Source organism: Neomonachus schauinslandi, chromosome 5 (assembly GCF_002201575.2).
Source record: "Neomonachus schauinslandi chromosome 5, ASM220157v2, whole genome shotgun sequence".
Classification (NCBI taxonomy): Eukaryota; Metazoa; Chordata; class Mammalia; order Carnivora; family Phocidae; genus Neomonachus; species Neomonachus schauinslandi.
The window spans coordinates 146,635,989-146,663,120 of NC_058407.1; the positions used below are offsets into that span (position 1 = coordinate 146,635,989).

The 27,132-nt window shown below is 45.4% G+C and overlaps 2 protein-coding genes across 7 annotated transcripts in view; one reads left to right on the top strand and one right to left on the bottom strand.

The window, feature by feature from the left end:
- The window catches only part of GSPT1 (G1 to S phase transition 1), a 39,733-nt gene extending 38,289 nt beyond the window's left edge, over positions 1-1,444 (bottom strand). For 2 of the 6 annotated variants that reach the window (XM_044915618.1, XM_021698360.1), the window contains exon 1: positions 184-844. In XM_044915618.1, coding sequence (XP_044771553.1) covers positions 184-547 — 364 coding nt within the window. In that variant the 5' untranslated portion in view covers positions 548-844. Of the gene's footprint in view, positions 1-166; positions 845-1,363 lie in introns of those variants that run through there. The other 4 variants (XM_021698361.1, XM_044915620.1, XM_044915619.1 and 1 more) reach the window with 4 other exon arrangements.
- TNFRSF17 (TNF receptor superfamily member 17) overlaps positions 629-27,132 on the top strand; it is an 80,170-nt gene continuing 53,666 nt past the window's right edge. The window contains 2 exon segments of the mRNA XM_021698023.1: positions 629-755; positions 893-1,081. Coding sequence (XP_021553698.1) covers positions 629-755; positions 893-1,081 — 316 coding nt within the window.

Here is a 27,132-nt window from a genome sequence, read left to right on the forward strand (position 1 = left end):
CCCGGCGCCGCTGTCAGCGCTCCACGTGCCACCCGGCCCCGCGGGGCGCGCCGCCCGAGCCCACCGCACCCCACCCCACCCCCAGCCCCAGTGAGCTCCGGGCCCAGGCCGGCTGCTCCCGCCCTCGCCCAGCCCGGCTTCCTCCCGCGCCCCGAGGCCGCCCCGCGCGTCCCGGCCCTTTACCCGGAGGGCCTCCCGCGCCGCTGCCGGCTCCGTGGTTGGGGGTGGCGGCGCCAGATGGGGGCGGCGGCTGCTGGGCCGGGCCCCGCAGGAAGGACGGCACGAACTCGGCGGCGTGGACGTTGGGCACGAAGGGCTTGGCGTTGACGTTGAGTTGCCGGCTGAAGGCCGCACTGAGGTGCTCACGCTGGGCCTCGGTCGCCGCCGCCGCCGCCGCCGCCAAGGGGCCGCCGCCGCCGCCACACGGGCCCGGCCCGGGGGCTTCCATGTCCGCTTGGTCCCAGCAGTCGGGCGCCGAGTCGCTGCTGCTGCTGCCGCTGCTGCTCCCGCCGCCGCCGCCGCCACCACCGCCACTGCCCGGATCCATGATCGGGGGGGCCGTGTGTGTGGTGAAGAGAGGGCGGGAAATGGGAGGCGGGGGCGACGGGCCGGGCAGGAGCAGGCCGCGATGACCCGGCGAAGCGGCGAGGCAGAGGGGCCGGGGGCTAGCGACACAATCCCCGGCGTTGTCGCGGCGAAGGCTCCAGTCCCAACTCCGCACTCGCGACAACGGCGGCGGCGGCTCAAACCTCCTCGTGTGTGCGAGCGGATCTCCTCCCACCCAACCCAACCACCTCGGACCGCCTCAGCGCCAACCCCACGCCGGCGCGGATTGACCGCGCCCTGCCACCCGTACCTTCGCCTCGGTAGTTCTTGGCCCTGCCCTTCCCAGTTTCCGGCTATGAGGTGCTGCAGAAGATGGAACTACGAGTTCCGGCAGCACCCGCGCGACCCCGCTGCGGTTTTCCCGGGGGCCGACGGGAGTCGGAGTTCCGAACCCCAGAGCAACCGGAAGCGGCTCCGGCTCCCGGCAGGCAGCGCGAGGAGGCGGAGGTCCAGTCGTCGCTCGGCGGCCCCACCTGTCACCCGGTGGGGGCAGGGGTGGGGGCGCGTTCTTGCGCGACACTTCAGACCCCGGGGTGGTCCTCGCCGTCCTGTTGGGCACAGGATGCGGGGAAACGGAGAGCAGTTCTAAGGCGCAAAACACAGCGCTCCCTTCCTGGAATTCCTTCCTTCTCGCATCACCAGCCTGTGCGCTCTCTGCTTCCCAGTCTTCCTATCTCGTGCTCTCTTTCCACCTTCCTTCTCCCCGCCCCCAGCCAGATTTTGCCCTACATTTCAAAGCCGACGCTTCGCGTCTTACATTTTATGTATTCATTTGGTAGAAGAGAATAAAACCGTGAGACAGTACAACTTAAACTGTAGTGTGGCTCGTAAAGCGCTCGGGCCCAGCCTCTGCCCCGGCACAGGGGATTATTAACTGGGAACTTGGAATGACTCACCGTCTGTTTGACTAGTCATTTAAAGCCTTCACCCAAACTTTTCCATCCCTCCCTCCTCCCGGCCCAAGGGCCTTGCAAATTAAACAGAGGATTGGCCTATTCCATAATGTATCCAGCTGTATCCAACGAATACGGTTATTTTGATGCGTCCAGCTTCTATATGCACCATTAGGTGAAGTGTTTTTCTTCTGAACGATGGGATTTGCTCGAGTATTCCCGTAGTGTTTTATTGACTGCTTCTCACGCGGGCAGACTGAGTTTAGGTAAACATGGGGGTGGGGGGAAGCGAAAGATAAATACTTGGACTCAATTACATGAAGTAGGAAAATAACGTTGTTCTGAGTACCTGTTAAGTTTTCCTGTAATTCACCCATGCGGAGCCCAAGACAGGGAAAAACATATTGTTGATATTTTTCTCCAAGGAGTCTAGACAGAGTGTAACTAACCTGCTAAAAATCACAGAGTAAAGGCGTAGACACACAGAGAATAGATGTTTCTTAACAACCGTATGTTACAGTCCAAAATCCAGATCTAGATATGAATTTAAATTTTAAATACCTGTATCTTAAAAGAGGATCCAGCCCATTAATGAGACAGCTCAAAAACAAAGCTGTGTCAGGTACCTTTCAAAACAAATTCTATGCTAAAGTGGTTTGAAATTCTGTTTAATATTAAACTAGCAATTTTTATGAATGCTTTTTTTTTCCTTGAACTTTTTTTTTCTTAAAGGTTTTATTTATTTGACAGAGAGAGACACAGCGAGAGAGGGAACACAAGTAGGGGGAGTGGGAGAGGGAGAAACAGGCTTCCCGCTGAGCGGGGAGCCTGATGCAGGGCTCAATCCCAGGACCCCGGGATCATGACCTGAGCCGAAGGCAGACACTCAACGACTAAGCCACCCAGGTGCCCCTTTTTTCCTAACTCTGAATACTTGAGATATCAAGTGCTGTAAATGTGAAGAAACCAGGGACCTCCATTGTAACAAGCCTGGCTTTAAGTTTTTCTTCAGATCTGTGGTCAATGCTCCCTGAAATCTTCTGGACATTGATTTTTCTTTTTTTCCACGACAGATGATGTATTCCCCAGATTAATAGAAAGTTCAGGTTACAGCCTATTAATACAGTTCTCTGAAGACCCATTTAAATCTTTCTTAAGAGTGTCCCACTTTAAAGTTGGTATTAAGTGATTGCCCTCGAATTTCCTCAGAACTTATTAACAATTGATATAAAAACTCCTTCATATAAGGGAGACCTGCATTGCTATTGAGATAAATATTTTTATCTTATATTCACAACAGGAAGAAAATACAGTGTGTCCAAAATAAAGTGCCTTCTCACTCAAGATTGGCACTCCCTCACCTACTCCTAAAAATGTCAACACACACACACACACAAATGTCAAAACAAACAGCTGACTCAAAGAGTGACCCATACTGTCCTCCAACTGCTTTATCATTGGATGCCATACTTCAACGTGGATCACCCATAGGGCACTGGATGATGGATCCCTCTTAGGTTAGCTCTTCACATCAAATTAAATTAGCAGCGTCTTTGTGCCTGAGGGCTTTTTCTAGAGACAAAGATAAAAACTGCTGAGACCGGCTGCTTAGTAAAGCAGTTGATGTCAGGTCCCTGAATAGGATAATTATGGAAATTCAGGAAAGAATCCACTCCAGTGGTTTTCAAAAGCCTTGACCTGCCAGGGTTGAGGCACTGCTCCCGCAGGAAAGTGAGAAGCTCTTCTTGATAATTGTTGTTGTGCTAAGATTGAGCGACTTGAGGTCAGCATCTTTTCATCTTCTTTATATTCCCAATGCCCGGTATGATGCCTGGCATAGGAAACGTGCTTAACAAATGTTTCACTGAGTGAATCAGTGCATCAGAAGGAAGTTTCTGGTGATACTGCCCTTTTATACTCACTTAGGGCTGTTGAGACACAGGACTATCAACGTTAAGAGAGAGTTTTCCCAAGGACATCCTGCTCCGTGCTGTGATGCACACACAGGGTTAGCCTGACCACCGCTGTACTTTACAACGCCATGCTTATTCAAGGTCTGAGCCGTTCCACGACAGAGAATTCCCATCTTCTGACGCAAGCCCCACCAGCTGGCATTCCTAGTATTCTCTCTTTTTTGTTCTCTGCCATCTTCCACTCCTCACTTAGATATTCTGCCTTTAAAGTGAATCAGGGGGCACCTGGGTGGCTCAGATGGTTAAGCATCTGCCTTCGGCTCAGGTCATGATCCCAGGGTCCTGGGATCGAGCCCCGCATCGGGCTCCCTGCTCGGTGGGAGGCCTGCTTCTCCCTCTCCCACTCCCCCTACTTGTGTTCCCTCTCTCGCTGTGTCTCTCTCTGACAAATAAATAAATAAAATCTTTTAAAAAAATAATAAAGTGAATCAGGGTCTCAGCACCTGCCCCTTTTAATTTACCACACAGTACTTTGTTTTGCTTCTTTGATCTAAAAGCTTATCTTTTAGGGGGCACCTGGGTGGCTCAGTTGGCTAGGCATTCCACTCTTGATTTCAGCTCAGGTCTTCATCTCAGGGTCGTGAGTTCAAGCCCCGCAAAGAGCTCCACACCTAAATAAATAAAAGTTTTTCTTTTATGCTTCTGAACATGAGGCTGATACGAAAACTCATGGCCATCCCAAGGGTTTAGAGGGTGAAAACATGTGCACACAGGTAGCAGGGCCACTCCTGGAAATGTTTTCTGTAGAAATATGAGTGCAAGTGTAAAAAGCTGTCCTTTTCAGCATTTTTGCAGCAGCTCCAAACCAGAAACAACCTAAATGTCCATCAACAGGGAAATTCTGATTAAATACATGATGGATAGCAACAGTATGGAATAATATGCAGCTATCAAAAAAGAGTGACACAGACTAGGTGCTGATGGGGAAATCCATTTATAATATATGATGAAGTAGGCAAGAGCAATATATCTTGTATGTGTAGAATATATAGCGGATCAGTGTATCTAGTGTAATCCTATTTCTTTAAAAACACCTAGATTTTTCCTCTCCCTGGAATGCTCCTTCCCTAGATCTTCACCTCTCCAGCTCATTGTCATTCAGTGCCAATGTGTCCTCTCCTAGCCACCTTGGCCCTCCACCAACCCACATCACTCTCTACCCTCTTGCCCAGTTTTATTTTTTCAGATGCCTTATCACAATCTGAAATTCTTAGTTGTTCCCATGCTTACTACCCATCTCCTCTTACTGGAAAATTAATTCCACAACTCTGTCTTATTTGCTATTGTGTTCTCATGGCCTACAACATTGCCTGGCATGGATAAAGTGCTCAGTAAACATTTGAGAAAGAGACATATGTATCTCTTTGTACGTTAAAAAACTTTTTAAAGTGTGAATAGTTACATATTAAATTGTTAATGGAAGGTGTATTTGTGGGGTGGGATTGGATGTGGAATGGAGAGCAGCTAGAAGAAGAAATTGCAATTTTTTACTATACTTTTATGTTTGGACCTTCCTACAAGAAACAAATCGCTTTAAAAAATTCTTTCATCAGGGTGCCTCGCTGGCTCAGTCTGAAGAGCATGCGACTCTTGATCCTGATCTCAGGATCGTGAGTTCAGAGCCCCATGTTAGGTATAGGGATTACTTAAATAAATAAAACTTTTTGAAAATGAGGTGAAATTCACATAAGATAAAATGAACTATTTTAAAATAAACAATTCAGGGTTGCCTGGGTGGTGCAGTTAGTTGAACGTCCTACTCTTGGTTTTGGCTCAGGTCATGATCTCAGGGTGGTGAGATCAAGCCCCACATCTGGCTCCATGCTCAGCACAGAGTCTGCTTGAGATTCTCTCTCCCTCTGCCCCTCCTGCTCATGCTCGCTCTCTCAAATAAATTTTTAAAAAATTTATTAAAAATAAATAAATAAATAGGGGCACCTGGGTGGTTCAGTCGGTTAAGCCCCTGCTTTCAGCTCAGGTCATGATCCCAGGGTCCCGGGATCGAGCCTCACATCGGACTCTCTGCTCAGCTGGGAGTCTGCTCCTCCTTCTCCCTCTGCCTCTCCCCCGGCTTGTGCTCTGCTCTCTCTTGCTCTCGATCTCTCTCAAATGAATAAATGAAATCTTAAAAAAATAAATAAAAAGTAAATAAAAAATAAAAATAAATTAAGAAATAAAAATAAAGTGAACAATTCAGTTGTAATCAGTGCATTCACAATGTTGTGCAACCGCCACCTTTGTCCAGTACCAAAACATTTTTATCATGGCACAAGGAAACCCATGACTGTTCCAGGAATGGTTCCCATTCCCATGGAAACATGCTCCCCATTCTCCTATCCTTCCTGCCTCTGACAACCACCAATCTCCTTTCTATCTCTAAGATTTACCTATTCTAGACATTCATATAAAAGGAGTTACACAATAGACAACCTTTTGTGCCTGGCTTCTTTCACTTAGCATAGAGTTTTCAAGGTGCATCCACACTGTAGCATGTATCAGTACCTCATTCCTTTTCATGGCTGAGTAATATTCCATTGTAGGCATGTACCACTGCTTATGTATTCATTCATTCAATGACGAGCAAATTGCTTTTGTAACTTAAAGACATTTTTATTTCTTAAAAAAGATTTTATTTATTTATTTGACAGAGAGATAGACAGAGCCAGAGAGCACAAGCAGAGGGAATGGCAGAGGGAGAGGGAGAAGCAGACTCCCCACTGAGCAGGGAGCCCGATGTGGGGCTCCATCCCAGGACCCTGGGATCATGACCTGAGCCGAAGGCAGACACTTAACCATCTGCGCCACCCAGGTGCCCCACTTAAAGACCTTTTTTTTTTTTTTAAGATTTTATTTATTTATTCATGAGAGACAGAGAGAGAGAGAGGCAGACGTAGAAGCAGGCTCCCCGTGGAGCAGGGAACCCGATTCAGGACTCGATCCCAGGACTCCAGGATCATGACCTGAGCCAAAGGCAGACACTTAACGGACTGAGCCACCCAGGCGCCCTAAAGACATTTTTTTAAAAAGGTTAAACAGGTGAAATTCCAGTAAGGTATAGAGTACTTAATTGCATTGTGGAATGTCAATTACCTGTGTTTGACAGTGTACCATGGTGATAGAAGATGTTACCACTAGGGGAAGCAGAGTGATGGGTACATGGGACCTCTTGTAATATGATCTTAATTTCTTGTGAATCTCTAATTATTTCAAAATGAAAAATTAAAAGTTTAAAAACTCTCATACTAACAAAAAGCCATGCTTTCTGGTCTCTTAGAGACCACTTAGAGTTATACAGACTTTAACCTTGGTTCCCAAGTTTTACCAAAAGGTTTTTTCGGCCTTCCTTAATTAAATGTGGACCAGGGGCAGCATTGGGGAAAGGCTGTCTTTGTTTTTGTTGTTGTTGTTGTTTTGCACCTTTGAGAATTTTATAAATACAGAATAGTACAGAGACTCACAAACACTCACATACCTATATAGACTCCTGAGATTGTCAACTGCTAACATCTCGTCACCTTGTTTCATGTTTTAAGATCAGAAATAAAACAATTCCCATACAGGGACGCCTGGGTGCCTGTCAGTTAAGCGCCTGCCTTCAGCTCAAGTCATGATCCCAGGGTCCTGGGATAAAGCCCCACATCCCACATCAGGCTCTCTGCTCAGTGGGGAGCCTGCTTCTCCCTCTCCCTCTGCAGCTCCCCCTGCTTGTGTGCACACTCTCTCTCTCTGTGTCAAATAAATAAATAAAATCTTTAAAAAACAAAAACAGGGGAGCCTGGGTGGCTCAGTTGTTGAGCATCTGCCTTCAGCTCCGGTCGTGATCTCAGGGTCCTGGGATCGAGCCCCGCATCGGGCTCCCTGCTCGGCGGGAAGCCTGCTTCTCCCTCTCCCGCTCCCCCTGCTTGTGTTCCCTCTCTCGCTGTGTCTCTCTGTCAAATAAATAAATAAAATCTTAAAAAAAAACAAAAACAAAACAATTCCCCTACATGTATTGCCTCTTTTACCCCCATCCCAGTTCCATCCTACCCCTTCAAAAAAAAGGCAACCACTATCATATATTTAATATGATCCACCTAATTTACTTTTTTTTAAAGATTTTATTTATTTATTTGAGAGAGAGAGGATGAGAGAGAGCACATGAGACGGGGGAGGGTCAGAGGGAGAAGCAGACTCCCCGCAGAGCAGGGAGCCCGATGCGGGGCTCCACCCCAGGACCCCGGGATCATGACTGAGCTGAAGGCAGATGCTTAACCGACTGAGCCACCCAGCCACGTCCACTTAATTTATTTTAAAACATGTTTACACATATAACATACAAGGCAATAAAAGATCACTGTAGTGTTTCACAATTTACATAGAATATATAAAGCCTACTTTTCACTTCCTGTGTTTGTCTTTTAACTGCTATAGAATAACTCCATCTATGTTTATACTTCTTTTTTATTTGTCTATTTTCCTACTGAGAGGCTGTTAGGTTATTTCCAAACATGTTTTCTACCAACGGTACTTGTACAAGTATCAGAATCCTTTCAGAAAACAAGTTACAGAAATTTCCATTCAAATTAGATTTAGCCATAAGAAATGTATTATTTTACATAACCATGTTAAAAATTCAACTGGTTAAATTTTAAAGATCTTATTGGCTTTGTTCAATGATTCATGAATTAAACAGCTTCCCATCTAGCAGACAGAAGGGAGCTCAAAGAGCTGAACAAAATGAAAGACTTCCACAGGCAGAAGGGAACGGGACAAGGAAATCATGCTAGCAAAAAGGAAGATTGGAGGGGCGCCTGGGTGGCTCAGTTGGTTAAGCGTCTGCCTTCAGCTCAGGTCATGGTCCTGGGGTTCTGGGATCGAGTCTCATCTGGCTCCTTGCTCAGCAGGGAGCCTGCTTCCCCTTCTGCCTGCCACTCCCCCTGCTTGTGCTTTCTCTCTCTCTGACAAATAAATAAATAAAATCTAAAAAAAAAAAAAAAGGAAAATTGGTTGTGGCAAGTCACTTTCCTTTGGCAGATGGCAGAGGTCTATCAGGCAGATGACCTCATTAGTGCTGACCAGGTGATTCCTGATTAACTGATTTAAGATGCCATTTCTGGGAGAGGCCAACTTAACTGAAATTAAGTCTCAGTTTATTGATGTGGGCTTAGCATAAGTGACTCTATTCTAGGCCTGTTGTCTTATTTCTAACAATAAACCCTAAGATAAGACTGACTTCTTAGTCCATTGGGTCAGGAGCTTAATGACATCATCAAGGGCCTGTTCCTCCATTTATCTGCTGCCTTGGATGTTGGCTTCATCCTCAGGCGGGTCCCAAGACAGCTGCAGATCCCCAGGTGCCAAGTCCAGAGAAACAATAGACAGCATCTCATCCTGTGGCTCTCCTCTAAGAATGAGGAAGTTTTTCCCAGAAACCCTCTAGGAGGTATCTCCCCCATGCCATTGGCATGAATTGCATCAGATACCCATTCTTGAAAAGGACATCTCTTTGTACTGTGGTAAAATATACACGAAATAAGATTCACCACGTTAACCAATTGTAAGTATATAGCTCAGTGGTATTAAGTACATTTCACACAGTTGTGCAACCATCACCACCATCCAGCTCCAGAACTCTTCCATTTTTCCAACCTGAAATGCTATACCCATGAAACCCTAGCTCCCCATTCTCCTCTCCCCCAGTCCCTGGCAACCACCATGCTATTTTCTGTTTCAGAGGGACTTCAACTACTCTAGGCACCTCATATGAATGGAATCCTATAGTGATCCTATACAAATATTGTATTACTTAGCATAATATCCTCAAGGTTCATCCATGTTGCAGCATATGTCAGAATTTCCTTCCTTTTTAGGGCTGAATAATTTTCCAGTGTGTGTGTGTGTGTGTGCGTGTGTGTATGTGCGTGTGTGTGTGTATTTTGTTTATCCATTCATCTGTCAGTGGACACTTGGGTTGCTTCCACCTTTTGGGAATAATGCTGTTATGAATTTGAGTGCACAAAAACCTGCTCAAGTCCCTGTTTTCACTTCTCTTAGGTATGTACCTAGAAGGAGACTTGCTGAATCATATGGTAATTCTATGTTTCATTTTCTAAAGAACCTCCATACTGTTTTCCATAAGGCTAAACCATTTTTTAAAAAAGATTTTATTTATTTCCTTGAGAGAGAGAGAACACAAAGGAGAGTGAAAAGCAGACTCCCCGCTGAGCAGGGAGCCCAATGCAGGGCTCAATCCCGCGACCCTGAGATCATGACCTGAGCCAAGGGCAGATGCTTAACCGACTGAGTCACCCAGGGGCCCCAAGGCTAAACCATTTTTTAAAGGAGATATTATCTTTATTTTTTTTTAAAGAATTCATTTATTTGAGGGGTGCCTGGGTGGCTCAGACGGTTGGGTGCCTGCCTTCTGTTCAGGTCATGATCCCAGAGTCCTGGGATCAAACCCCGCATCGGGCTCCTTGCTCAGCGGGGAGCCTGCTTCTCCCTCTCCCTCTGCCTGCCGCTCCCCCTGCTTGTACACTCTCTCGGTCAAAAATAAAATCTTTAAAAAAAAAGAATTTATTTATTTGAGAGAGAGAGAGCATGAGCAGGGGAAGGAGCAGAGGGAGAGGGAGAAACAGACTCCCTGCTGAGTGCAGAGACCCATGTGGGGCCCAATCCCAGGACCCCAAGATCATGCTCTGAGCCACCCAGGAACCCCACGGCTAAACCATTTTACATTTTTACCAGCAATGCACAAGTGTTCGATTTCTCCGCATCCTCACCAGCATGGATTACTTTATGTTTTGTTTGTTTTAATAATAGCCATCCTAGGGGCTCCCGAGTGGCTCAGTCCGTTAAGCATCCAACTCTTGATATCAGCTCAGGTCATGAGATCGAGCCCTGCGGGATTAAGATTCTCTCTCTCCTCACCTCCCTCTGCCTCTCTTAAAAAAAAAAAATAGGGGCGCCTGGGTGGCTCAGTCGTTAAGCATCTGCCTTCGGCTCAGGTCATGATCCCGGGGTGCTGGGATCGAGCCCCGCGTCGGGCTCCCTGCTCAGCGGGGAGCCTGCTTCTCCTTCTCCCTCTGTCTACCACTCTGCCTACTTGTGCTCTCTCTCTGTCAAATAAATAAATAAAATCTTGAAAAAAAAATAGCCATCCTAATGAGTGTGAAATTATATCTCACCGTAGAAAGGGGATTCCTTAGACCAGTGGTTTGCACTGTTTGTTGCACATTAAAATCACCTGGGGGAATCTTAAACTTAACCCATCTGCAGACTCTGATTTAATTGGTCTTGGGTAAGACCTGGGCATTGATACATTTTATTTTTATTTTTTTTTAAGATTTTTAAAATTTATTTGTCAGGGGGAGAGGGAGTGAGAGAGAGCACACAAGCAGGGGGAGCTGTAGGCAGAGAAAGAAGCAAGCTTCCCACTGAGCAGGGAGCCTGACACAGGACTTGATCCCAGGACCCTGGGATCATGACTTGAGCAGAAGGCATCCACTTAACTGTCTGAGCCACCCAGGTGTCCCGTGGGCATTGATACATTTTAAATATGAGGCCTCTATGTGAGGCCAAGCTTGAGAACTACTGTCTAAAAAAAAAACATCTAGAAAAAAAAAAAAAAAAAAAAAGTATGTTGGGGAACCGATTACAGCATTCAATACCACTCAGAATTGAAACTACAGTGTCCTTAGTTGGGTTTCTGTAATTGATATGTATAGCTAACTCTAAATTATGCATAGAACTTTAGAAGCAGGTAGCATGTTAGCCCAGGTAACCGTAATGGATAGAAAATAGGACTTGCTGCTTAATTTCCTCACCCAGCAAATATTTTGGTAGAATTGGCAACAAACACTACAGTAAATCGACTGCTTCTGCACTTTGGCTAGATTTTCTCCTTCATGTGGTTGGTTTTTGTTTTTACCAACTTGTTGAGATTCCATTCACATGCCATACAATTCACCCATTTAGAGTGTACCGCTCAGTGGTGTTTTAGTATATTCACTCTTGGGCAACTGCAGCCAAATATCACGGCGTTTGTTTGTTTTTGAAATCTGGATGAATAGTAATGCAGTTTGGACCGAAATGACCCAATACGCTGACATCAAGCAGAAAAGAAGCAGAAACAGGGGGTCTTGATGAGTCACAAAATCCATAAGCAAAGAGGACCGCAGTGTGCAAGGTAAGAAAGGTAATGAAATACTGAATGGATAGCAGATGACAGGGATGTTAAATTTAGTAATTCCAGCACAAGCACAATGACTTTGAGCCCCAGAGCTCTGTCTGAAGGAGTCAATCAACCAGTTCTTGCGCAGAAATTGGCTTCCTCAACCAGCTCCTGTGGGTTAACCGCCTGTTCAGTGGAACTGCTATGAAAACCAGTTGTTCTGGTTTTCTCAGGACTGGGAGATGCTTCCATGAGTCAATCTTCTATGTCCCTTTGTAGGCTCCATTTTCCAAGACCATCCACCCAGGGGAAATGCTTGCTTTCAGAGATCTTAGCCAATATAATCCCAGTGCCCTCTGTGACTAAAATCCGGGAGGTTTAATGATTGCTGACCCCTGCTGGCTTTCCCTGTAAATGGTTTGCCCCCTGAAGCAGAGGCAGATACCAGGACATCCCACCCCCCCCAGGAGCTGCCTGTTTCCTCAGCCTGTCCCAGCTCTGCTCCCTGTGTTAGCAAAGCTTGGCTATTAAATGGTATCTAAGTGGCCGCAGTCCCCAGGTTCCACTAGCCTATGATATACATTTGAAATAGCTGTCTCATTGCTAATGATTATCTCATTACATCCCCTTTGTGAGTGCCAAAGACCCATAATGGAGAGCACAGAGAAAGTCTGATAATGATCCGTTAACTCAGATGAAAAGTTGATTCATTCTGCAAAAATCAGGGCTCATTATTCCCGAGGTATTAACATATTGCTTATTATGTTTTGCCTCTAAGAGCCTGGCCAGCTTCATTCCAGGGTCCCGGCCTGTTTGCACAGACCCCTTGTGGGGGAGGGGGTGATTTATAAGTGGGATCAGGAAAACAACTTCAGTAGCTTTAAGCTAACCTAGTAAATAATGTGTATGTTTTGCAAATATGTAATAATAGCAATTGTTGTTTAACCATTTTCATGGTACAATTTGGTGGCATCAAGCCCTGCATCCAGCTGCCCGCTCAGCATGGAGTCGGCTTGAGATTCCCCCCTTCCCCCACCCCCGCTCATGCTCTCTCTCAAATAAATAAATAAATAAATAAATAAATAATTTTTTTTTAATAAAATAAAAAAACATTTTGTTTATCCATGCATCTTTGGATGGATACTTGGTAGTTTCCACCTTCTGGCTACTGGGAACAATGCTGCTAGGAACGTAGATGTACAATGTATTTATCTGGGTCCTTGCTTCCAAATCTTTTGGGTATATACCCAGAAGTGGGAATTGCTGGATCATATGGCTATTATCTTTATTATTTTTTAATTATTCATGACATTTAAAAAAAGATTTTATTCATTTGAGAGAGAGGGAGAGAGAGCACGCATGCGCACGAGGGGGCAGAGGGGCAGAGGGAGAAGCAGAATCCCTGCTGAACTGGGAGCCCTGATGTCCTGGGGTTCCATCCCAGGACCCCGAGATCATGACCCAAGCCAAGCCTAAGGCAGCTGCTCAACCAACTGAGCCACCCAGGCGCCCCTGGCTATTATCTTTAACAATAACCTCCAGGTCTGCATGTATTATGTCCATTGTCAAGGGAAGAAACAGAGTTCAGAGATATTGAATTACCTGAACCCAGGTCTGTCAGACTGCAAAGCTATGGCTCATTCTCTACATCCTCACACATAATCCTAACATCACTGGTGTGTCTTGATTAGGGACTCAATCAGAAATTGCACAAGTCAGTTTCTCTAAAGAATGCCTCTTAATGCTTTGCTTTAACAAATAAGCTATTTTCTTTTTCTTTTTTTTTTTTTTTTTTAAAGATTTTATTTATTTATTTGAGACAGAGAGAATGAGATACAGAGAGCATGAGAGGGAGGAGGGTCAGAGGGAGAAGCAGACTCCCTGCCGAGCAGGGAGCCCGATGCGGGACTCGATCCAGGGACTCCAGGATCATGACCTGAGCCGAAGGCAGTCGCTTAACCAACTGAGCCACCCAGGCGCCCAATAAGCTATTTTCTGATCAGTTGGATTGAAAATGAATCTCTGGTTTAAAAATGTCACTGATTCCATCAGAATGGCTGAGTATTCTAAAAATGTCATTGATTCAAACTTCCAAAGAAGATTGGGAGCATTTTATAACAAAAGTAGGAACAATAATGCCCAAAAGCATAAAACGAGAGAAAAGTGAGAAACCAAGATAAACAAAAGGGAGAAGGGGGAAAGGGTATCGAGATTTGCTGAGCGAGGGGCGCCTGGGTGGCTCAGTCGTTAGGCGTCTGCCTTCGGCTCAGGTCATGATCCCAGGGTCCAGGGATCGAGCCCCGCATCGGGCTCCTTGCTCAGTGGGAAGCCTGCTTCTCCCTCTCCACTCCCCCTGCTTGTGTTCCCTCTCTTGCTGTATCTCTCTCTGTCAAAATAAATAAATAAAATCTTAAAAAAAATAAAAAAATTAAGTATAAGGGTGCCTGGGTGGTTCAGGAGGTTAAGCATTCGACTCCAGCTCAGATCAAGATCTCAGAGTTGTCTGCTAGAGATTCTCTCTCCCTCTCCCTCTCCCTCTGCCCCTCCCACCCCCCTTGAAAATAAATAAATAAATCTTAAAAAAAAAAAAATAAGTATTCCCTTTTTTCATAGAGCATTTTCACCAAAACAAAAAAACAAAAAAACAAGTAACTATGTGAGGTTTTAATTAACTTGATTATGGTAACATTTCACAAAGTATATGGGTATCAAATCATCATGTTGTATACTTTCAACGTATATATATATATATATATATATATTGTTTTTTTAAATTAAGTATAGGTGCACCTGGGTGGCACAGTCAGTTAAGTGTCGGACTCTTGGTTTTGGCTCAGGTCATAATCTCAGGGGAGTGAAATCAAGCCCTGCATCCAGCTGCCCGCTCAGCATGGAGTCAGCTTGAGATTCCCCCCTTCCCCCCCACACCGCTCATGCTCTCTCTCAAATAAATAAATAAATAAATAAATAAAATCTTTTTTTTAAATAAAATAAATTAAAAATAAATGAAATAGAGTTGGCACACAACGTGACAATAGTTGCAGGTGTACAACATAGCGATAAGGATATATGTGATGTTTGCGCACCCAAGTGTAGCTCCCATCTGTCACCATACAACACAACTGCAATACCATCGACTACGTTCCCTACCTAGTACCTTTCACCGCTGTGACTTACACATTCCCTCACTGAAAGCCTGTACCTCCCACTCCCCTTCACCTTGTTGTCTATCTCCCCACCCCCCCAAACATATTACCATTTTGTTAGTTATACTTCAATAAGGCTGAAAAATAAGACAGCCGGAAGCAGCTATATAAGTGTCTTGCATAGATTTCCATTGTTACACAAATCAGACTTTATTTTATTTTATTTTTTTAAAGATTTTATTTATTTGACAGAGAGAGACAGCGAGAGCAGGAACACAAGCAGGGGGAGTGGGAGAGGGAGAAGCAGGCTTCCCGCCGAGGAGGGAGCCCGATGTGGGGCTCGATCCCAGGACCCTAGGATCACGACCTGAGCCGAAAGCAGACGCTTAACGACTGAGCCACCCAGGCGCCCACAAATCAGACTTTAAAAAAAAAATAAAGTATTTCAAACACAAGCTGCAGAGAAATAGCTGAGCAGACACCTGCCCACCTCTCACTTAGAGTTCACAAATGAAAACAGTCTGCAGTATTTGCGTCAGGGCTCTTGTAAAAATAACAGGCTAACTGACTAAATAAAATGTTACATATACAGCTAAAACCGTGGCCTCATTCCATTTCATTCCCTCTTTCTTCTAGGGTAAAGAATAAAGAAAAGAACAGGGGCACCTGGGTGGCTCAGTCATTGGGCGTCTGCCTTCAGCTCAGGTCATGGTCCCAGGGTCCTGGGATCAAGCCCCACATCGGGCTCCCTGCTCAGCAGGAAGCCTGCTTCTCCCTCTCCCTCTCCCCCTGCTTGTGTTCCCTCCCTCGCTGTGTCTCTCTCTGTCAAATAAATTAAAAAGAAAGAAAGAAAGAAAGAAGAAAGAAAGAAAGAAAGAAAAGAACAGGCAGGCTGGGATCAAGCTCAGAAAGGCAACCAGCGCTTCTTGGCACACAGTTCTCTTCCATCTTTTGCTACTTCTCCAGAGACTGATGATATCCGGAGGAGGAAATCCCATTAGGCTTCTCTTAGGAGGTGACCCCTTAGCTGGGTTCTGAAAGGGGTAAGAGTTCACCAGAGGAAATGATGCTCAACATTAACTCGCATAATATGCTTACTCAATTACTAGAGATTTCGGGGAAATGTATGGCCATAATTATAGCAGAATAAGGTTTTACTTATTTAAAATGGTTATGAGGGCACCTGGGTGGCTCAGTCGGTGAAGCGTCTGCCTTCAACTCAGGTCCTGATCCCATGGTCCTGGGATCTTGTTCCTTGTCGGGTTCCCTGCTCAGCGGGGAGTCAGCTTCTCCCTCTCCCTCTGCCATTCCCTGCCCCCCCCTTGTGCTCTCTCTTTCTCTCTCTCTCACAAAAATAAATAAACTCTTTAAAACCATTATTGAAGGGTAGCAGAATATGCCACCCCGAAATATGCCACTTTGGCATAAGGATTATTTTGAACTGAAAACAATTGAGAAGAAACAGATTTAAGAAAAATCCTGTGCCCTTCCCCTATTTGCCTACAAGTAGGACAAAAATGTGTAAACGTGTCTCCCCTCCCCCAATACCAGGAAGGACAGAAGTTGATCCCTGGAGACAACTCTAGACCTGGATCATCCAGAAAGGCATCTGCATAACAAACCCCGCTAAGGATTAGCCCTGACCACCCTTAGTCTCCCCATATATTTACCTTCCCATGATTTACTGCCTCTAGAAGCTCAAAGTCCTTTTCCTTTGGTTTGTCACTTCTCCAAAAATGCATTGCTCTTTTATATAAGCCCAAGTTCTAACCACCCCTTCCTTGTGTGAGTGCTTCCACTAAACGCACAAGCTTTTTCTCTTGTCAATCTGTCTCTTGTTAGTTCAATTCACAGGGAGCAATTTACAGCCAGAGAACATAAGGTGGGCGGAGGAAAAAGATTTCTTTTCTCCCCTACATTATCAAAGCAGCAGGCAGTTTGGACCCATCACATGGTCTAGGGTGATGGTGGGTGAAGCAGGAAATTGGAAGAAATGCGGGGTTAGTTCTGTGAGTTACCTAGAACCACTTTGATCCTCCTAGGTATGTAATTCCTCGCTCCTGGAACTCTTGAACACAGTTCCCCTCTCTGGTACTCAAGGGCTGTGTTTTCGACGTACCTGACGGCGGTGGTTCTCCGAGTTTAAGGCTATCCGATGTACCTGCGGGCTCACTAGGAACACAGACTCAGGCTCCCAACGACGCTGGTGTCGGGTAGCTCATTCTTAGGAACAGAAAGAATGTCAGGGAGGGAGTGGGGGAGGAGAAGGGTGGGGCGTGGGATGAAATGAGAGGAAGAGGCAAAATCCCATCCCGCAGAGCCTCAACAGTAACGATGGCTGTCTAGCGGAGCTCCCCCCACGGCCTTGGCTCCCTCCATCTGTTCTCTGTACAGAAGCTGTTGGCATCCTCAGTTATTCTTCTACTCAAAATGCTATGTGAGATGATTTCCCATTGCTCCCAGAGGTGAAGGTCAAAGTCTTTATCATAGCCTGCAAGGCCATGCATCACTTGGCTCCCTGCTACTTCTCTGATCACTCTGCTCAGCCATGCTGACCTTGCTTGACCTTCACCATGCCAAGAGCACACCCACCACAGGGCCTTTGCACTTGCGGATTTCACCACTTGCAGGACTTACACCCTCACCACCTACGGGTCTCTAAATGATGACTTAGCAAAAAGGCCTTCTCCATAGTATTTATTACAACCTAACATGCAACTCGGTTTTTTTGTTTGTTTTGGTTTTTTTAAGATTTTATTTAGTTATTTGACAGAGAGAGACACAGTGAGAGAGGGAACACAGGGGGAGTGGGAGAGGGAGAAGCAGGCTTCCCACTGAGCAGGGAGCCCGATGCAGGGCTCGATCCCAGGACCCCGGGATCATGACCTGAGCCGAAGGCAGACGCTTAACGACTGAGCCACCCAGGAGCCCCTATACAACTCGTTTTACAGATTTAATTTCTTCATCGTCTGTTCTGTGAAGGTGGAGATTTAATGTCATGTCCAGTTGCATGATGTAGTAGAGAGCTTCCCTGAAAAAGCAGGTTAAAACAAGGAGTCGTATTTTGTTTGAGTGTTTGTTCAGGAATGTTTTTTTAAGATTTATTTATTTATTCAAGAGAGAGAGAGAGCACGAGAGGGAGGGGCAGAGGAAGAGGGAGAGAATCTCAAGCAGACACTGTGCTGAGCACAGAGCCCGACTCGGGCCTCAATCTCATGAGCTTGAGATCACGAGAGCCGACACCAATTGCTGGACACCTAATCAACTGCGCCACCAAGGCGCCCCTAGGAATTGTTTTTTATTTATATATATAATATATAATAATATAAAATATGTATATTTTAAGGAATCTCTATGCCCCATGTGGGGCTCAAACTCATGACCCTGAGATCAAGAGTTGCATGCTCTACCGACTGAGCCAGCAGGTGTCCCGGAATTCTGTTTTTATAGAAACAACAACACCTGCATGCTTAAAATCTGTAAGTGTGCTTTCATTTGTCAATCTCTTGAGGTAGGACCAAACCCTTTCTTCCAGGACAGGTCCAGGTGTTGGGGCTCTTGACCTAGTCTGAGAGTGATACTATCTACCACTGACTGTCTTATGTGCAAGGACATTAATTGGAAGGCTCTGTGGTGGTGGCTGAGTGGAGGGGAGCCTGGAGACCCAGGTTTGGGAATGGAAATGCCAGAGGGCCAAGACCCGGGAAATGCCAAGGATAGCCACAGGCCACTGGCACGGTCTGGTCAGCATGCCCACGTCCCTCTGACCTCTGCTCAACTCACAGTCCAGAGACAGAGCTGAGCATTGGCCAAGCTCTGGTCACATTCTCCCCACACCCCAACCCCTCCCCACCGCCGCCTGCCCGAGTGGACCGTGGAAGGCGCTCATGTGGGACTGCTTCCCAGCAAGAGAAATGTTCCCTACAAAGGTATTTACTTCCTCAGCCTGAAATGGATGTGTTACTAGAAAGAGGGAATGAATGTGGAATAAGTAAAAACAAAAAATACCAGGACAAACAGTGCTGGACAGACAGCCACGACACGAGCACGGCAGGACGGATGCCCGCACATCTGCCCACTCAGCTAAACTGGCAGAATGTCGTCCTTCCTGCTCAGCTCTTCATGTAACAAATGTTCAATTCAGATCTACCAGACTCAAGATGTATTTTTTTTAAATATTTTATTTATTTGACAGTGAGAGAAGGAACACAAGCAGGGGGAGTGGGAGAGGGAAAAGCAGGCTTCCCGCTGAGCAGGGAGCCCGATGCGGGGCTCGACCCCAGGACCCTAGGATCATGACCCGAGCCGAAGGCAGACGCTTAACTGACTGAGCCACCCAGGCGCCCCCAGACTCAAGATTTAAATAGTGGCCGTGTACCTTTGGTCATACGCTGGATTCACTCTTGCTAAATCCAGACCTTGCAAATAACAATCAGCCATAGAAATGGACTTTTGATTCACTCTGCACAGGGCAAGGTATGGTGAACAAGATAAGCCACAGGATATCCTGATGATCCACGAAGAGAAGTGCTGAGGGTCTATAGGTTTAAAAAGAGCCAGGGGAGAAATAGGAGATAATAGAAAGAGCCCAACTTGGAGTCAGATAGACCTGAGTCTGACTCTTCTTGCAGTATTGAGCTGTGTGACTTTTGACAAGTTCCTTAACCTCTCTGAGCCCTTTTCCTGAAAACATATTGCTTGTGCTCAGAGAGTGGTAATTATAATATGTTAATGGACATGATCTGATAGTAACTCCTCTACATAATTACTCAAGACAACAGCAAGTGCATTGTTGCAAGACTGATTTAGGTCACGCATGAGAAAGACCTTTCTGCTCATTAGCATGTAAATGTGTGGGACTTAAGCCCTGGGGTCCAATTGAGACCCCAGGGCCTGGGCTGCTAGGGGAACCACAGGGGACCATCAGAGGTAAGGTGCTGAGTGTGGGACCATGGGGGTGGCCTGAAGGTAGAAAGTAGAAGCAGATCCTGATTTTATGTAGGTGATGGGCCAGGATCTATGTGGCCCTAGGGACCAGCTCACCCCCATGCTACCTCTCCAGCTTCACTTCCTGCCTCTCTCCCCATTGCTCTCTCTGCACTTGAGCAGCTCAGACCTCCCTTCTGATTCGCCAGGTCTCCACGCTGGTTTCTTCCTCGAGTCCTGTATCCTTGGGGCTCCCTCTGCCTGGCATGCTGTGATGTCCGAACCTCACACGGCTGGCTACTTCTCATCACTCGGGTTTCAGCTGAGATGTTACCTACCCCCCCTCAGAGTGATTCCCAATTGAATACTGTCCTGTCCGCCTGCCCACCCAGCCACGTTCTCTACCCCATCACACTGATTTTTAGTCAGTCCCATCATCTGCCTATAGATTTGGTATTTGCGAATCCTCCTACTCGCTGGAATTTATCTGTAACCCCCAAATCAACACTCAGAGCACTTTCAGTCATTGGCAGACATGCAGAGTGGCAAAAGATTTCAGTCACCTGATGTGCCCGTTCCCTGCTGGATTGGAGCAAGGCCACGATCTGCCTTTTTGTTTCTGCTGTCAGAAACAAATTCTTTTCTGGAGAATAAAGGGCACAGACTATCCGAAATTGATTCATGTCTGTGGGTCCTCTTGTTTATTATTATTATTTAAAGATTTCCTTTATTTATTTGACAGATAGAGAGAGAGAGAGCAAGCACACAAGCAGGGGGAACAGGAGAGGGAGAAGCAGACTCCCCGCTGAGCAGGGAGCCTGATGTGGGGCTCGATCCCAGGACCCTGGGATCATGACCTGAGCCGAAGGCAGATGCTTAACCAACTGAGCCACCCAAGTGCCCCTATTATTATTATTATTATTACTATTATTATTATTATTATTATTGCTCATCTCTGGGCTTGGGGAGTGTAAGTGCTCTGAGAGTAGCAGCCTCACCTTCCACATCCCTTGCTGCCCTCCCACCACCTTGCCTAGCAGGCACTTAATAAGTATGTGTCACATCAGTGAGTGAAACAAAAGAAAAGATTGGCTGTCCTCGTTCAGGAGGGGTCCACTGATGGGCGGGTCCACTGACCGGTGTGAGCAGATGGGAGTGTGAGCGACGATGTGTAGATGGAAAGGAGCAGGTGTGGACAGGGAGGGACTAATCCAGAAACATCCTTGTCCCTGTGGTTCTGCATACATGGACTGTGATGGACCCCTACATGGGTGGGCTTCTGAGTGTTTACCAAAACACACAAGCTGTAGCCCAGGGGAAGGTGGGACCATTGTCATATCAGTAGCATCCATGGAGTGGGCTGCTTTTATGAGTCAGATGGTGTGCTGGTGTTTTCGCTCACATTTCTCTTTAGACCACACAAGTTCTCTGTGGGGATGGGATTATCCCCTGGAACAGGTGTAATCACTGGCCCAGGATCACTGAGCCACCAAGTGGCAGAGCTGAAATTCAAACCCAGGCCAGTTGGAACCCACACTGGGACCCCTTAACCACCACTGATCTGTTTCTCAAACTTCAGCCTTTACTTGTTTGCCGTCAGCACTTACCATCTGTACTACTATTTACTTTATGTTTTTTCTTTAAACCCGCCCCCTTTCTTCATCAAATTTATTTTATTTTATTTTTAAAGATTTTATTTATTTATTTGAGAGAGAGAAAGAGAGCACAAGTGAGGGGAGGGGCAGAGGGAGAGAGACAAGCAGACTCCTCACTGAGCAGGTAGCCTGATGTGGGGCTCGATCCTAGGACCCTGAGATCGTGACCTGAGCTGAAGGCAGATGCTTAACCGACTGAGCCACCCACGCACTCCATCAAATTTATTTTAAAAGGAAACTTTGTTACTACAATCAACAGAAAACAAGTGTCCCTTCTTAGGGAGAGAAGATCATTTTGACAATATATATAAAGGAAACAAAATACTGTTACATTTTGGCCAGACACTGTTACCTGCTTGAGGCTCATTTTCTCTCTGTTCATGGGGCAGGTTAGCAAGCCTTGGCGATGTGTTAACGGAGGAGAATTCCCCTGAGGCTGTCTTCTAGAACTAATCAAGGGGTATCTGAAAAGAGAATAATTGTCTCACTGTGTGACTCGCTGTTATTCAATGCCACGCCTCTTCACCCCCCAGGATCTCCCTGTAGTCCTAAAATCAATTCATATGGCACCCAGGCTTTGGGAAGGGGGAAGTGGCTGCATAGCTTTGTGGCCTTATGCCCTAGTGCGCATCCCCTCTGAACAGTGTAAGGAGGTAAGTTCATGTTATGGAAAGTTGCAGAGGGAGTTTAAGGAGCCAGAAATGCAACTTCTTGAGCTGACATTCAATCGAGTCCCAGGGAATAGGCCAAGGGATCAGTCGCACCGGACAGTGAGTATTCTGCTGTATTGGCTTTCTAGGGATGCATCAAAGTCACGATGTAGGGCTTTTAAGAATGGTGGTAAGGATCATCGGAGGGAATAACAATTCATAATAAGGGCAGAGTAGGGGCATTGGTAGTTGAGGACTGACACACAGTCCTTAGTAGGTGGAGAGCCGAGGTAGAAGATTGTCTTCCTGTTTTGTTTTTGTTTTGAGAGAGAGAGAGCAAGAGCGTGCATGAGCAGGAGGGGAGGGGCAGAGGGAGAGGGAGAGAGAGAAGCCCAAGCAGGCTCCAAGCTCAGCACAGAGCCCGATGCGGGGCTCTATCTCACGACTCTGAGATCATGACTTGAGCCAAAATCAAGAGTCAGACATTTAACCGACTAAGCCACCCAGGCATCCCCAAGATCTCTGTCTTCTACTCTGAGTCTTCCTCTACAGGCCTTTCAGAAAATAAGTTCGTGGTTTGCTGGGCAAAGAGGAAGTGAAGACATACCCAAAGGAACAAAAGCAGAGGGGAAGTGGGGGGATCCGCTGGAAAATCTATGGAACTCCTTAGGAAGACTTAGTTACAGGGCCTGGTTGTCAGGAGTGATATCAGATACGATGCATCTGCTGTGATGTACCAGCACCAGCCTGGGGTTAAGGCAAGTGAGACCTTGAGGTATCTCAGAACTGGCAGGTAGCTTGGATGGTTGAGGCAGAGACTGCTAGAGTGGCTTTCTGTCTTCTTCCTTCTCTCTCTCCCATGCTCGTCATCCTTAGCCATTTTAAACGTTTTATCTTTATTTTTTTATAATTTTTTTTAAAGATTTTATTTATTTATTTGACAGAGAGAGACACGAGAGGGAACACAAGTAGGGGGAGTGGGAGAGGGAGAAGCAGGCTTCCTGTCGAGCAGGGAGCCCGATGTGGGGCTTGATCCCAGGACCCTGGGATCATGACCTGAGCCGAAGGCAGACACTTAATGACTGAGCCACCCAGGTGCCCCTTATTTTTATTTTTAAAAAAGATTTTATATATTTATTTGACAGAGAGAGAGAGCAAAAGCAGGGGGTACAGAAGGCAGAGGGAGAAGCAGACTCCCCACTGAGCACAGAGCCCTATGCGGGACTTGATCCCAGGACCCTGAGATCATGACCTGAGCCGAAGGCAGACGCTTAACTGACTGAGCCACCCAGGCGTCCCTATATTTTTATTTTTAGAAAGAGAGTGTGAAAACAGGGAGGGGCAGAGGGAGAGGTCTCAGAGGGAGAGAGAATCTTAAGCAGTCTCCACGCCCAGCATGGAGCCTGATGCAGGGCTCCATCTCAAGACCCTGAGATGATGACCTGAGATGAAATCAAGAGTTGGACACTTAGCCGACTGAGCCACCCAAGCGCTCCACCCTTAGACATTTTAGAATGAATGTGTCCTCAGTTAAAAGATGGGATAAGAAAAAAAGGGGGAGGCGCCTGGGTGGCTCAGTCAAACATCTGCTTTTGGCTCAAGTCATGATCCCGGGGTCCTGTGTTGGGCTCCTTGCTCAACGGGGGTCTGCTTCTCCCTCTCCCTCTGCCTGCCGCTCCACCAGCTTGCTCATGTGCGCTCTTTTTCACAAATAAATAATAAATGTTAACAACAACAAAAAATAAACCAGGTAGTTCACACAGGACTATACAAGGAAAAGTCCTGGGGGTGAATCTGGAAGAAAAATATCTCTGTAGACAGCTTCTCCGAGGTGGGGGAGGAAAGCAGTGCCGGGGGTGGGGGGGTGGGGCAGAGGAATCCTTGTTGAAAAATTCCTCCAACCCGATGTCCATGCAGCTCACCTTTCCTAGTCCTCTCCCTTGGTGACATTACCGATTTCCTTATCAGGCAGACAGAGTGCATTACTGAAGGTGAAACCCTTTGAAAATAACTCGCTGCTTAGAGTGGTTATTATTGACACTGTTGATAAACTGCTTCCTACATGAATAATATATGCAAATATTAAGTGCAGCTCACAATTACAATGTAATCACCTTATAAATACTTCGCTGAATCAAGTCATTCTTGCGGCAATATCCTCAACTGGCACGATTTTTATTCAGCTCTATGGTTAGTCTGAAAATTTGATCTATTTGATGAATACAAGCACCTTCATTTGGTCCTCTGTCATATTCTGTTTTTTTTTTTTTTTAAGATTTTATTTATCTATTTGAGAGAGAGAGAGAGAATGAGAGACAAAGAGCATGAGAGGGAGGAGGGTCAGAGGGAGAAGCAGACTCCCTGCCGAGCAGGGAGCCCGATGCGGGACTCAATCCTGGGACTCCAGGATCATGACCTGAGCCGAAGGCAGTCGCTTAACCAACTGAGCCACCCAGGCGCCCCCATATTCTGGTTTTGCTAGATTGTTTTTCCGAGCCTATGAGTTTCATAGTGCTTATAGTAACTGTAAGGAGTATAATATGAAAGATCCTACTTTTTACAAAATTATATCAATATACAGTAAAAAAGAAAAAAAACTATACTATCAATTATACTTCAGTTAAAAAGAACAAGAGGAGCGCCTGAGTGGCTCAGTTGGCTAAGCATATGACTCTTGGTTTTGGCTCAGGTCATGATCTCAGGGTCCTAAGATCAAGCGCCAGGTTGGGCTCTGCGCTGGATATGGAGCCTACTTGAGATTCCCTTCTCCCTCTCTCCCTCTGCCCTTCCCCCACTCTCTCTCTTTCTCTCAAATAAATAAATTAATTTAAAAAAGAAGAAGAAAAAGAAAAAGTTAGCTTAGACTGAGGAAGTGAAAATCTGCCTGACCACTCATCAGGCTAGAAAAACAGAAATAGAGAAAGCCATTGGAAAGTTTTGTAACAACCCCCTTTCTTTGAGTAAGTACTGCCTTTTTACTCATTGAGAAAATTTGTTCTATAAAATCATTGATAACCAGAAACTTACTATACCAGTAAGAACATTCCAATGTTAATACCTAAGTCACTTTGACACAGAGAAGCTGCATTGATTTCCAGCCCATGACAAAGTATCAGATACCTGATTTTACGCATGCATCTATCCATCCATGTATCCATCCATCCATCCATGTCAAACAGACTGAGATAACATTGACTAACATTTATTGAGCACTTATTATCTGCCAGTGACCATTCTAATCATTGTACAATTATCTACTAGTTTAAGGTTTGTAAAGACTCCTGAGATACGTCATAGTACTCATTCTTATAGATGAGGAAACTGGCCATAGAAATAGTAAACAACTTACACAATATCACAACCCTGAAGTGACAGAGGAAGGATTCAGCATAGACCCCAGACCCATATTCTTTTTTCTTTTTTAACTTTCAGACTTACTAGAAAGCTGTAAGAGTGTTACAAGAAATTCCTGGAAAATCTTTACCCAGATTCCTTAAATGTTAACATTTTACTATATCTGCTTTATCATTCTCTATTTATTGCTATAAGTTTTTTTTTTTTTCTGAACTCTTTTAGAGTACACCACTTTACCAGTAAGTACTTCAACATGTGTGTTTCCTGAGAGCAAGGACATAGTGAGATCAGGAAATTACCATTAATACAATATTACTATCTAATATACAGATGTCATTCAAGTTCACTGATTGTCCCACAATGTCCTATAGAGCAAAATAAATAAATAAATAAATAATACATTCTGGGTCATGTTGCGTTTGGTTGTCACATCTCTTTAGATTCTTTTGATTTAGAGAAGATAGATAGTCCTCTATGTGTTTCATGTCATTGACCTTTTTGAAGAATACAGTCTAGACTATGATACAATAGCACAAAGGACACTGACATTAATACAGTGAAGATCGTTCCATCATCACAAGGATCCCTCATCTTACCTTTCATGTTAAACAATTTCTTCTTCTTTGTCTCTGTCTTTGTCTTTGAACATCCAATTTCTCTAGCACCAATGTTTCCTCCACTGAGCTGCTTTTGCAGCTTTATAAAAAAATTAGTCAGCCATACTTGTGTGGGCCCATTTCTGTGTCCTCTGTTCTGTTCCATCGATTTTATATCTCTATCCCTTCCCCAATACCACACAGTCCTCATAACTGTAGTTACAAATTAAGTCCAGATGTTGGGTAGACTGATTCCTCCCACTTTAGTCTTTGAAAAACTTGTTATGGAGTTTAGAATTATCTTATCTAGAACTATAAAAAAATCTTACTTGGATTTTGACATGAATTGCATTATGTGTTTATCAATTTGGGAGAACTGACATATTTATTATGCTGAGTCTTCTTTTTTTTTTTTTTTAAAGATTTTATTTATTTATTTGAGAGAGAGAGAATGAGAGACAGAGAGCATGAGAGGGAGGAGGGTCAGAGGGAGAAGCAGACTCCCCGCCGAGCAGGGAGCCCGATGCGGGACTCGATGATCATGACCTGAGCCGAAGGCAGTCGCTCAACCAACTGAGCCACCCAGGCGCCCCATTATGCTGAGTCTTCTAATCCATGAACATGGTCTGTCTCACCATCATATTTAGATTTCCCTTGATTTCTCTTATCAGTGTTTATTAATTTTCAGTATAGAAGTCCTGTACATGCTTTGTTAGATTTCCACTAAATATCCCATTTTTTTCTAAGGTATTGTAAATGGTATTGTGTTTAAAGTTTTGGTGCCCAGGCGTGCCTGAGTGGCTCAGTCGGTGAAGTGTCTGCCTTCAGCTCAGGTCATGATTCTGGGGTCCTGGGATCAAACCCCACATCAGGCTCCCTGCTCAGCAGGGAGCCTGCTTCTTCCTCTGCCCCTCCACTCCTGCTTTCTCTCTCTCTCTCGTACTCTCGCTCTCAAATAAATAAATAAAATCTTAAAAATATTTTTTGGTGCCCATAAGTTCACTGATTGTCTGTAGAAAAGGCTTTTGGGGAAAAAAAAAAAAGTCTTGGTCACCAGGCCCACGCCCAGAGAGTCTGATTCTCTTGTTCTAGGTGGAAGCTGGCATCAATGTGATGTGATTTTATTTTATTTTATTTTTAAAGATTTTATTTATTTATTTGACAGAGAGAGACACAGCGAG